This window comes from Neophocaena asiaeorientalis, unplaced genomic scaffold (assembly GCF_003031525.2).
Source record: "Neophocaena asiaeorientalis asiaeorientalis breed wild unplaced genomic scaffold, Neophocaena_asiaeorientalis_V1.1 scaffold773, whole genome shotgun sequence".
Lineage (NCBI taxonomy): Eukaryota > Metazoa > Chordata > Mammalia > Artiodactyla > Phocoenidae > Neophocaena > Neophocaena asiaeorientalis.
The window spans coordinates 594,111-606,481 of NW_020172815.1; the positions used below are offsets into that span (position 1 = coordinate 594,111).

At 51.8% G+C, this 12,371-nt stretch overlaps 1 protein-coding gene across 1 annotated transcript in view; it reads left to right on the forward strand.

The window, feature by feature from the left end:
* Nucleotides 1-2,279, forward strand: part of CSF2 (colony stimulating factor 2) — a 2,825-nt gene extending 546 nt beyond the window's left edge. Inside the window, exons 2-5 of the mRNA XM_024741658.1 lie at nucleotides 3-68; nucleotides 169-210; nucleotides 946-1,071; nucleotides 1,845-2,279. Coding sequence (XP_024597426.1) covers nucleotides 3-68; nucleotides 169-210; nucleotides 946-1,071; nucleotides 1,845-1,952 — 342 coding nt within the window. The 3' untranslated portion in view covers nucleotides 1,953-2,279. The remainder of the gene's footprint in view (nucleotides 1-2; nucleotides 69-168; nucleotides 211-945; nucleotides 1,072-1,844) is intronic.
* Nucleotides 2,280-12,371: the final 10,092 nt, after the last annotated feature.

Genomic DNA, 12,371 nt, shown 5'->3' on the forward strand with positions numbered 1-12,371 from the left:
AGAATGTGGATGCCATCAAGGAGGCCCTGAGCATTCTGAACCACAGTAAAGACACTGCTGCTGTGATGGTGAGTGAGGGAGGGAGCACAGGCCATGCCTGGGTCACCTCGCTGGCCTGGACCTGGCATGCCTGTCAGCTTGATAACACAACATTTTCCTTTTCTACAGAATGAAACAACAGAAGTCATCTCTGAAATGTTTGACTCCCAGGTAAGATACCTCTCTGACACAACTTCTCAAAGGCCTCGGCCCTGGGGAGTGACTCCATTTTAGATGGACTGTCACAGGGTTGTCCACTTTCTCTCCAGTCAGCTGGTTGCCAGAAGGAGGGCTGCTCAGGAGGCCACTGGCTTTGCCCCTGTGGCAGTCATGTGAGCTTCTTTACTAGCTGACCAGCCATGGACAGACCTAGCATTCAAGGGGCTAGGGGTCACCAAGGGACAGGTGGGTAAGTGGGAGTTATGTCATGAGACAGGGGATGTGGACATGGGGCACTCACTGTGGCCTGAGACCAAGCCCTGTGGACACGGTGCTGGCTACTGACGGGCACAGAAGGGTTTCAGGAGCAAACTTTGCTCACACAGCAGGTCTGGGCGAGGGTCCCCTCCTCCTTCCCCCTGAATGCTGGAAGGACAGTGACCTCTTTTTTTCTGGAGACTGGACCCTCTTGAGATGCCAGGCCAAGGGAATGTGGCTGTATTGGCTGGGAATGGCCTGAGCTGAGTGGTGAGGACGAGTCAGACTCGTGCCTGCAGTGGACAGGGAAACAGGGCAGTGTGTATAACCAGGTCCAGCCTGAGATTAGTCAAGAATAATCCTGTGCCCCTCCCAGGCCCTGCTCTTGGGAGATAGGGATGACAACAGGAAGGAGTGATGGGGAGGATGTTCTGTGCCTACCAGAGCACACTTGGCCACTGCTCACCAAAGAATGGACATTTCCCCCAGGAGCCGACATGCCTGCAGACTCGCCTGGAGCTGTACAAGCAGGGCCTGCGGGGCAGCCTCACTAGTCTCGAGGGCCCCTTGAGCATGATGGCCAACCACTACAAGCAGCACTGCCCCCCCACTCAGGTGAGTGCCCACATCAGGTCCCCAAGTGGGAAGGTCTCATTCTAGGAGGGTGGAGGAATGGTTGGGGAGAGACCTTTGGCTGTGGGTGTTCACAACCCCAAAGGGTTTCTGAGTCAACAGATTTTTAATGACTGGCCCCTCCTGAGAGGGAGCAACTCTAGGAGTTAAAACCCTGGACTCGAGAGCCTATGGCACTCCCTAGTAGGAGCTGCTACTATCTTTATTATTACCATTAATGAGGTCAGAGGTGAGGCAAATACAAGCAAACTCAAGACCTGCCTAAGGCCCAGAGGAAGTTCTGGGGTCCAAGTGCCGCCTCCTAAAAGCACTTTCCCCTGGCCCCTCCTGGGACTGCCTGGATTGCACGGGAGCAAGGAGGAAAGCTTACCTGAAACGGAAAAAGGCCCCAAACATTCCTTTCCGGTGGGAAAAGAGTGAAGCCTGTGGCCTTGACTCCTGCCCCTTCTGGGCTCCTAGAGATGGCCTGGGCCCAACTGCTGTGCCCTGGCCTGGGACCAAAGAGGCAGTGGCCCAGCTGCCCAGCAGACCAGCCTCCGGCTTTCACTTTATCAGGCCCCTGGCCCCGGCTGCCATTGATAGAGCTGTGCACATGGGTGGCAGCATGTCACCTGACCCAGGTCAGCAGGTGGGCCCCAGACAGGCCTTCTGGCCTCTGAGTTCTAAGACGCAGCACAGAAACATGCTGATGCTTCCCCCACATTACCCACTCATGCCTGGACTCAACTTATATATTTTTTCTTTTCTTTCTTAAGGAAACTTCTTGTGAAACCCAGATTATCACCTTTAAAAGTTTCAAAGAGAACCTGAAGGATTTTCTTTTTACCATCCCCTTTGACTGCTGGGAGGCAGTCCAGAAGTGAAGCAGGCCAGACCGGCCAGAAGCCAGCCTGGGAGCTTACCTCACAGATCGCTGCCCTCCCATCCACAAAGAGCCAAACAAAACTCAGGATCTTCTCCCTGGAGGGACCACAGGGTGGGCCAGGGCTGTAGGGAGCACAGACTTGCTCTGGGCCATGTTGACCCTGATACGGGTGTGGTAGGGGAAACAGGAGATGTTTTACACTGGCAGGGATCAGTAATATTTATTTATATATTTATGTATTTTAATATTTATTTATTTATTTATTTTATTTCATACCCCATATTTATTCAAGATGTTTTACCATAATAATAAATTATTAAAAATCTGTTTTTATTTGTGCAGTTTTTCAGTTTGTTTTCTACCATGAGCGAATGCTCAAGGTGCTCTCCTTTACCCAGGTCAGGGAGGGGAGGAAGCTGGGAGTTGGGGCAGGGAACAGGGGCCTGCAGCAGATCAAGCACAATTGGACAGGCAGTGCTGTCAGAGCACAGGGGAGGTGACAGCCCTCCTGGGTGTAACATTCTGCACATCTGGACATGCTTCCGTGGATGCTCAAAGGCTCCCACCCCAGAGAGAGGTTTCCAGGTTCACTTGGAAGTCCAAGTAACCCAGACAGTGGGAATCTTGCTCCAGAAAAGGGGGATCACCCTTCCTGGGCAGGCGGGGGGTTCCTGGGCTTGGCTGGTCACTGGCTGAATGGGCAAAACACCTGTGCCCTTCAGAGGCCTGGACCCTGTGGCCATGCCCTGTCCCTCACACTCAGGGCTTCAGCCACTCCCAAGGTGAACCAGCAGATAGATTAGCTGTTCAGGGGAAAAGAAACCAAACCACAGGGGTCAGAGCTCAGTATATTTACCAAACTTTCCCCAAGATGAGTGATCTTAATCTTTGAGAGTCAGAATTTAAGTTCATAATTTGTTGGTACATGGCTCTAGTGTGGCATGTTTTGGAGCTAGTTTTTGTTTTTACATGAAGTTTTGCATGTAATTAGGCATTTTCCCCCCAAATCCACGGCCTTCAGGCTGAGAAAATAGTAGCTCTCCTTCCTCTCCTTGCTTTGCCAATGGGGCTGGAGGACTTGTTCCTGAACCTCTTCTCCTGTGTCCCTCCTGGGGTCTGTGAGGAAGAGGGTGTGTCCCCAAGCGTCAAGTGGGCAGCAGGGGTGGGCCTGGGGAAGCTCGTTTGGTGTAGTTCTAGCTCCTGCCTGGCTCTTTCTCCGTCCTACTTGCTCCCTTTGCTCTGGCTATCTCACCTGCAGACAGCGCCGGTCCTGGCCAAAGACCTGCCCCACACACAGGCAGAAAGGTCATGACCTCAGATGTGATCATGAATAAAACTTCTTAGACAAAGCCTGAATTTCAGCAAAGACAAGATTCCTCTAAGTATGCTGTAGTCATAGAAAATGCATGAAAAACACATCTTGCCCAGAGATAAGGTAGGTCCTCTCTGTCTTCCATATAAGCCAGTGATAACTGATAAGAGATTTAGCATTTTCTTAGACTTGTATATAGGTACCTCTCCCCAAAAAATGCTATCAAGCCCAGGGCTCGGATCAGCTTGGAGCCACCCTCAACTCATACCGTGAACCTATACGTGCTCCTGGGGCTTGGAAAGCCATTCCACCCCAATGAAGATAGCCAGCGTGTCTCCCCAGGACAATCACACAGCAGTCTGTGCTGAGATTCAGAAAGAACTCATGGCTGACAACATAACACACAACGTAAGTCTGGGTCTTCATCAAACATCACTTTGCTCTCAGTGGCCCTTTGGGTTTCTAATCAACTTTTCCCACTTCTAGGGTTCCTTCAAAAGGCCCCAGAACACCAGTGAGGTAAGGAGAAGTCACCCCATGGTCATTTCTGACCACATTTGAAAGGGATCACCCAGGGCAGAGACAAGAACAAAAGTTGTTGGGTCAAGAAATCTGGGGAGAAAGCTGGGAGTTTGAAGATCAAGTCTCCGGCTCAGTCAGCAGATGAACCAGCAGCCAGATTTTGCCAGGCTCTCTGATCACCGTCCCAGAGCAGCCCTGTGCCTGGAGGGAGACCACATCCCCGCTGCAAAGCTCACAGGGTCCATGGGTCTCCTGTGGGAGAATCAGGGTAGCACCTGAATTTGAGTCCAGAGCTCCATCTGGCCAGGGTAACCAGGAATGGATGAGGTTGAGGGTCAGCCGATGGTTTGCTGGGCACCACCACCAACTCAATGCCCCCAACCCTGTTTTAGGAGCTCTGCTATGGGAAGTTTAGAGAGGGTTTCATCTCCACCCTGAATGAAATCTCTAATAAATATAACAATGATTACCACATAGTAAAGGACATGGAAGAACTTACCAAAATCTGCCCAAAGCTGAAAGTAAGTAGCTGAAAGTAGTAAGAGCAGGGCTGGTTGTGGACTCAGCCTGGGGAAAGGGAAGGGCCAACCCCAGTTGGGTGGCCAGTCTAAACTGGCTCCGGTTTGCCCTGCCCTTGGGGCCCCTTCTGGGCTAAGGAGCTCCACTGGGAGCCCACAATGTGGGGATGGGCAGTGGCTTAGGGGGACATGTTGCGGGGAAACAACTGAGGTGCCCTGCTTTTTTGGCCCACCTTGCTCTTTGTCTGCTGTGTCCTCCTGCCCTGCATGTCCTCATGTCCCTGTCCTGGGAAGCCACAAGACCTCCCCACACCCTGCTGGGTCTCTCCCCAGAGCTATGGATGGTCCTCAGACCTGGGGCTCCACTATCACCAGATGGTCCCCAGTGCCCTCCCTAAGAAAGATGGGGAGGGCCTGCCTGAGTTACCTCCTAGGGGATGAGGGGGGGTCTTACAGGGCCTTTATGACTGGGAGAACAGAATTTGCTTTTATTTTTTTCTGCTAAGAAGATAAATATGTATTTCTTATTTAGTCAACAGAACCACACAAGAACTGCACTACTGAGATAAGTAATTTCTCAAAGTTCAAAGAAGCCTTACAGAGCGTTGTCATATCTACAGAGGGATGGAAATTTGTAAAAGGACCAAGGGCATCCTCTGAGACCTCATCCTCTCACGTCCTGGTGCCCTAGAGTTTCAGGAAATGGGACTGGAGTAGCCTCAGGAACAATTTACAGCCAGGGTGGGGTAAGACTTTGCTGACCCTGGGTCAGCAGATGAGGCTGAGGGTGGGTAATGATGGGGGTGTGCTTGAGGAAATATTTCTGTAACTGATACATCAGCACTTGCTGCTTTAATAAAGCTGGGGTGTGGAAATGCTGACGAGTAAGAGTCATGATAGTGTCCACTCTCTCTGGGGCCTTGATACACTGGAAGGGGCAGGGGGCTGGGGTTGATGGTGCCATACCAGGGCTCCTGACCTAGAGGGCCAGGGGTCTCTCAGGAAGGGACACTCAAGAAGGCGAGTGAGAACCCCGTCTCATCTGCTCCTCCACTGTACTTCCAGTGCCAGTGGACACACAGTAGGGGCCCCATCAATGCCAATGCCAGCTTGTTATTGCTCCCCTTCTTCCTGTGTCCTTCAAAACTCAGATCCTTTCCCAGACACCCCTCCCCAGCCTCACTCAGCACCCTGATCCAAAGGTCCAAGGCCCTTCCCCCTTCGGTCTCTACTACAGCTCCTGGGGAGCTCGAAGTCTAGTTCATCCCCACCACCACCCCCCGAGGACTCGTTGTGGCCACAGAAGGGTCAGCCTTAGTAAATGGCTCAGGAGAATGGGGGATTTCAGGCTACTCACAGAGGACTTGGCACAGTGGGGGACCTGGACCAGGCGGGGGGGCCCATGGGGGTCAGGGGCATTTCCAAACCCCCAGCTTCATCTAAACCTGCAAAGAACTCTAACTTCAAAGCCCCTCCCCTGGCCCGCTAAGCCTCTCACAACAGCCTCCAGTGTCTCGTTGGCATAATAGCTCCTCCCCGACTACTAACACCCTCACACCCTCAAAGCATGGGGCCTGCTTGTGGGAAATCCGCCAGTCACTCGGGTCCTGAAGGGCTGCCAAACTGGGCTACCAAGCTCTGACCCCCCCCACCCTCAATTCGAACCCTAACCCTAATCATTTGCACAGTTTATTAGAGGTGACTGGGATTACCCCACGATCTAAACAGCTTCCTACAATCCAAACGTTCAGACCAAATCAGGAAAGATAAAAGATATATTGTTCTGGACTATAATTAGGCATCAAGCTGTAACCACAACTAGGCACAGGCCAGCCTTGTACAGAGTCTGCACATCTACCCATTGACAGGTCTTGCTCAGCTATAAAGCTTCAGATTGTGCCTGCAGCCAGCACACAGATACAGCACAGCCCCGCCCACCCTCATCCCTTGCCCCAGGATTTTCACGCCTCTCCCTGCTCATCTCCACTGTGAGGGCCACTACAGGTTGGAGGTCAGCAAGTGTGACTGAGGGAAGTTGCCCAATTATCTCAGAACGTGGAGGATGGACCTGTGGTTCAGGTTCAGCTGGTACAGGGCCAGGGGCCAAGGCTGGTTTCAGCCCAGAGGAAGCCCATGGTCCAATCCCCAGAAGCTATGAGCTCCTGTCCCTTGAGCAAACCATACAAGTGCTCAGAGTTCCCAAGGCCACTACTCTCTGACTGGAAGTAGGGTCTGCGGGGTGTTTGGCAGCATGGAATTGCTGAGACATGCGGGCAGGAAGAACTGCCAGTTGGGAGGGCCATGTGGGTACCGCTCTGGACCCACCATCGTGTGGTCCCCTAGGTAGGCCTGAGCCCACAGTTCCCTGGGAGCCTACTGGCACATCTGCCTCAGGAGCTAAGGACAGGCTGGCACATTGGAAGGCCAGAGCTCTGGGCTGGACACATACGCACAAGAGGCATAGCCCTGACCATCCTGGGTACCCCCTTTCCCTAGGAGGCCAGGAAACAGGTCCAAATTATATTCTTCCATGGGAGATAACCATGCGCAGGCCTGCGGCAGGCCCACTTTAACCCTAAGGAAACACTCTTGGCTGTGCCAGGCCCACCTCTAGGCCAGAAGGAAGAACAGGGCTGGGTGGTCTGAGGAGATAGGCACATCCATACATCAAGACTTCCCAGGACACTTGAACAGTCCCCTCCCTTCACGGGGGCCTCCCCAGGGACCACCCCAACCTGCTATCGCTTTCTGCCTCCTGGGTGCCCCATCCCCCTTCAGAAATCAGTGGTACTGAGGCTGGAACCAGGAATCGAAAACATGCACCTAAAGCAGCAGTGCAGCCCTCTCTCATATGCTAGACCTTGAGAACTGGAATAGCCCCATTGGCAGCCACATGGCAGTCTCTTTCAAGGGCCATAGTGTGTCCACATCCTTTGACTCAGCATTCACATTCAGGGAGATCACACAAAAGACAGAAGGAGGGAAGCTTCATCCACAGAAATAACCAATCTGCCAATCCATGAAATAAAATGACGGACATGAAGCTAACATGACAACATGTCAAGGAACCTGTGAAAGGTCCAGAATGGCACTGATGCCCGGATGACCCCCTGTGGGTCAAGAGCCGGAAGAGAATTTAGATGATGATTTAGGTGGTGGGATGGCAGGTGAGTTCTCTCCTCGGTTTTCTACCCTGTGATGGCTGTTAGTGTGGCCACGGCTGGATCTGAGGAGAGAGGCTGAGTGCCAAGGTCAGTGGGCATCATGTGGTCTCCTTGCTTATACAAAATTTGCATCCTCAGTGTCCCCAGCTAAATGGGATCCTCAGTGATGGCTTGCATTGCATCGATTGATTTCCCCAAATTGGTTGTTCAGCCAAGATGCTGGTGATTAGCGCGCAATTGGGACTGCATCTCTCAAAGCCCAGAGCACTGTTACCTTCTTTCTGACATAGCATGGATAGCAAAAGAGGCCTGTCTGCTCTTCCTTGTCAGGCAGGACAGCTCTCAGTTTGGGCCTGGAGGTTGCAAGGCGCTGTCCAGGCAACCTTGATTATCCTCACAACTGTCCTGTGCGTGGAGTCTCTGACTGGGGCTATACATCTGGCCTGCCACCCAGCCCCAAGTGAGCAGGACTGGCCCTGGAAATCAGGGCCTGAGCCCTTACACCTTTTGCTTCCTGGTTGCCTGCACATGTATGTGCTTGGGAATTCGAGGTCCATATAATTGGAAGTGGAAGGCAGGGGCTGCATGGACCAGGCGCATACTGTGCCAACCTGCTATTTGTGTTGAATGCACAAGGCTGGTTGTTGTAGATCCAGAAGCTCCTCCTCTGGACCCTCCCACCTTGTTACACAGGCTTCACAAATAAGAAATCTGGCATGTAGGTCTCTTGGGGTCTCAGTTTTCTTATCTGTGAAATGGGGTTGTGGCAGGAGCAGAGAGGCCCCAGCCCTAGATCGGCCTGACACAAGGAGGCCCAGACAGATGCAGGGCCCTGCTGCCCGAGGCCTAGGTCAGAGCTCTGCTGAGAGCACCCTGATACTGGCCCTATTCCTCTGAGGAGAGAGGAGGCCAGAATGCTCATGGCATCAAGGTCTGCAGAGCAGGGCCAGCCCCCAAGATGGGAGCTGGGGATGAGGAAGGGCCATCTCACCTACTGTCAGTGCTGGCAGCTCTCTGCCCTAATGCCCAGAGAGGCCCAGGACTTCCTCAGGACAGTAAGGTGAGCCAGACAGAATCCTCAAAACTGGTTCCACAGAAGCCCCCTTTCTAGGCCCTCAGAAGGGCTGCTGGGCACAGACGTTGCCCTTGGAAAAGACTGACCAACTTCCTACCTATGAGGAGACCCCGAGTTATGGCTGCCAGTAAATATGCAGCTTCACAAGTTATTTTTCATTGTGGTTTGAGATAACAACAGTGAAACAGTTTCATGTTGCTGCCACTGATGTTATCTCTGGCCCAGACCTGTTCTTTCAACCTGGAAATGATTAATCAACATTTTATCTCACTTTTCTTTTTCTCAAATTCAAAGAAAGATGAGTACAAACTCCCTAAGTTCTGCCCTCAAACACAGCTCCTGGGTCCTCACCCAAGGCGAAGGTTGGCATTTCCTTCAAGAGCCTGCAGTTCTTCTAGAGGCTGAGAAAAACCTTTTAAAATTATTTTACTTTTTAAAAATAGAGTCATTGTACAATAAAGTACACAAATCTTAAGTGTACAGTTCAGTGAACTTTTACGTATGTTTATACCGATATAACCAGCATCCAGAGCAAGATATAGAACATTTTCCAGCACCCCAAAGGCTTCCTGCGCTCTCTCGCTCCTAGTCAGTACCCACTCCCCTAAGTATAGCCACCTTTCCAACCTCTTAGCACCATAAAGTTGTTTTGCCCATTCTTGAACTTCATTTAAGTGGGATCATAGGCTGTGCTCTCTTTTATGTCTGACTTCTTTGGTTCAGTATTATATCTGTACAATTCTTTCTGGTTGTTGCATGTAGCTATAGTCGGTTCCTTTCTCTTTCTGTATAGTATTCCATTGCATCCCAAATATATTTTCTCATTCTACTGCTGATGGATATTTTGGCTGTTTCTGCTTCCTGGCTAATATTAATAAAGCTACTATGAACACTCTTGTGCTCATAGTTTGGTGAGCATATGTATGCATTTCTGTTGGAAATGCTGGGAATGGTGTGGACTTACTGGGTCATAGGATATACATATTTTAGCTTAGTTGGTACTGCCAAACTTTTTTGCATGGAAGTCTTTTATAAACAACATTGTTGTGGATTTTCCTGCCTTCTGTAGATACTGCTTGTCCATCAGACACTGGATCTCTCCTCTTCCTTCTCATGGTCTGAAGCTATTTCCCAAACATTCTCATCATTATTAGAAATTCTCTTCTACGTTGTTCAGTCTTGCCCAACCATCAACATTCTGACAAGCCAATTGCCGGGAAACAAAACCCAAATCCGACTAAGCCTGGTCCGAGGTCAGCCCTTGCTCACAGGGTTGCGGGGCCTGCCCTTGGGGGGCTTGGCTTGGGCAGGCTGCAGTGAAGCACGTGCACTGAGAAGAGCAGAAGTTAGCCAGTTAATTGTTCTCCAGTTGCCCATGCTGTCATGGCTGTGGGTGGGCTGCCTCTACTTCCAGCATTTCCAGTGTCTCCTTGGGGCAGTTAGCTCAAGAAGGGCCCGATCTGACTTGGGTGTGGATGTTGTCTTGCCAGTGCACTGTGGAGTGCAGCCCTCATCCACAAGTCTCTGGCCCCAGAGCCTCTGGGAGGCCTGAAGAAACTGTTAGGTACCACTGTCCTAGGAGAGAGACCAGGCCAAGGAGCTCAGCTTGGGGTCCTCTCGGGGTCTCAGTTCCCTAGTCAGTCTCCAGTCTCCTGCCATGTCCTGGTGCTTTCACCTTCCTTGTCCCTTTCAAATCTTTCCACTCCTCTCTATCCTACAGCCTCACCCTGGCCCACCCCACCTCTCCCACACAGATGTCTACCACGATTGTCCCATGGGCACTTGTCTCTCGACAGGTCCCTCCTGCTTTGCTCCCCAGGCAGCCAGATGGATTCATGCACCTATTAATTCACTCAACAAACACTGACTGAGTCCTACAAAGTGTCAAGAACTATGCCAGGTGCCGCAAAGAACCCAACACTTAAGGTGCTTATATTTTAGTGCATTAGTCTGACTGTGTCCCATATGGGCTGCCTGCCGGCTCAGTATGAGCTCCAAGCCCTTTGGTCTGGTCGAAGACCCTGCCCTGCCATTCTGGCCCCACGGTCCCAGAGACCCCTCCAGGCTCACTGCTCGTAGCTCTGTTTCCCACACCACAGCCCTGGGCTCCAGGAACAGGAACCAGCTGCAGCTTTCCTACCATCTCCAGGCCCCTGTGCCTGGAATGTATCCCAGTCAAATGGCTGACATTTTTCTCCCAGTGGGACAGACCAGTGTCCAGTGGGAGGTGGACACGTCCTTTACTGGGGCATCCTCCTCCTCAACATTTATTCTGGGGCTTGCCTGGCTACCTTCTAGGCCTTAGGGGAGCACTATCATCTGTTGGGGGACTGTTAGGTCTCTGCTCTGAACTGCAGCTCTATCCCCCAGGTCTGGGGAGGACCACTCACTGCATAGGTGCCAGCAGTGACTGTGTTCCAGAGTCTGAGGAAAGTGAGCCTCTTCTCACCTCTGATTAATAGAAATATTTACAGGTTTTATGGAAGTCAGGATGGAAAGGCAGCATGAATTTCCCTAAGTTTAGAAAATGCTCTGTGGGGCAAAGATCAGCACCAGGCTATAAGGTACTCCATACACAACCAGGGATGTTGTTATCATTATCCTTATCAACAACAGCAACTGAGAGATGAGCCAAGAGGATGACCTTGGGTCACCCAGGAGGCGGTGGAGCTGAGAACCCAACATCAGCATAGCTGCCTGCTCCCTCTCCCACTTAACGGATTTAGAAACTATCTTAAAGGAAGCAAAAGAAGGGAGGGAAGCCCAGCTCCCTGGCAATGTGTCATACTTCCTCCTGCCCAGAACCTGGGGCAGCCCCAAGTTGTCCCGGTGGAGGCCCTGACTCCCGCCCAGGCCTATTGCGCCAGCAGGGCTGGATAAGTGTGGGGTCATTTCATGTGCTGGGAGTGGAGGCCAGGGAAACAGCAACTGTTGCTGGAGCCACAGCTTCAACTCAAAAACTACATGATAACTCATAGTCTTGCCCATCCCCCCACACCCAGGATGGTCTCCCTGACTGACCCCACAACTCTTAGGCCCCTTCTCCTACTGGGATCTCCGTAGGGAAGCTGCTGTAGGTCCTCCCAGGTCTTCAACTGAAACAGAAGCTCTAGCCCTCCTCAAGGCCAGAGGTGGGGCTGTGCCCAGCCTAGCTTCACAGAAGACCTGTGACTCAGACCCTAACACCTCCTCTCACAGGTCTAACCCCTGGAAATGCATACCAACCAGTTTTGGAACCCAGGCAGAAATCAAAGGAAGCTGCAAGAGCCTCAGGCCATGCCGTGAGCCACAGTCACACCAAAGGCTCCCGCACCTTTGATGCTTAGGGACAGAGACAGGCTTGGGCTCCAGACCAAACAAAAACACTAGGCATGGCTGTGGGCCTGGGTCCCCTAGTTATCATGAACTTCCGTGGTAGGAAGGAGTATCTTTCCTTGGTGTCGGCCAGTTGGAAAGTCCAGGAGTCACAGGCAGACAGACAGAACAGGCCCATGACAGTGACAGACAAACAGAGACACAGACTGAAGCTCCTGACAATAAGAGATGGACAGACCCTGACACTGACAGATTCAGGCAAAGCTTGGAAGGGACAGATGCAAAGACCACCTGGGGACAGTTGCAGTGACAGACATACAGGCAGATGAACAGACTTAGAGTCCCAGCAGGTACAGACAAAGACACAGCTGCTGCTGTGGTCAGGGTGAGAGGTGGCAGTTCTGCCCTGAGCTCAGCCCTAGAGGTTCTTGGAGTTTCTCTCTCTTGGCACTGCAATCAGAGACTTTGAGGGACTCTTTCCAGGGCCACAATTCCCTCTGCCCCATGATCC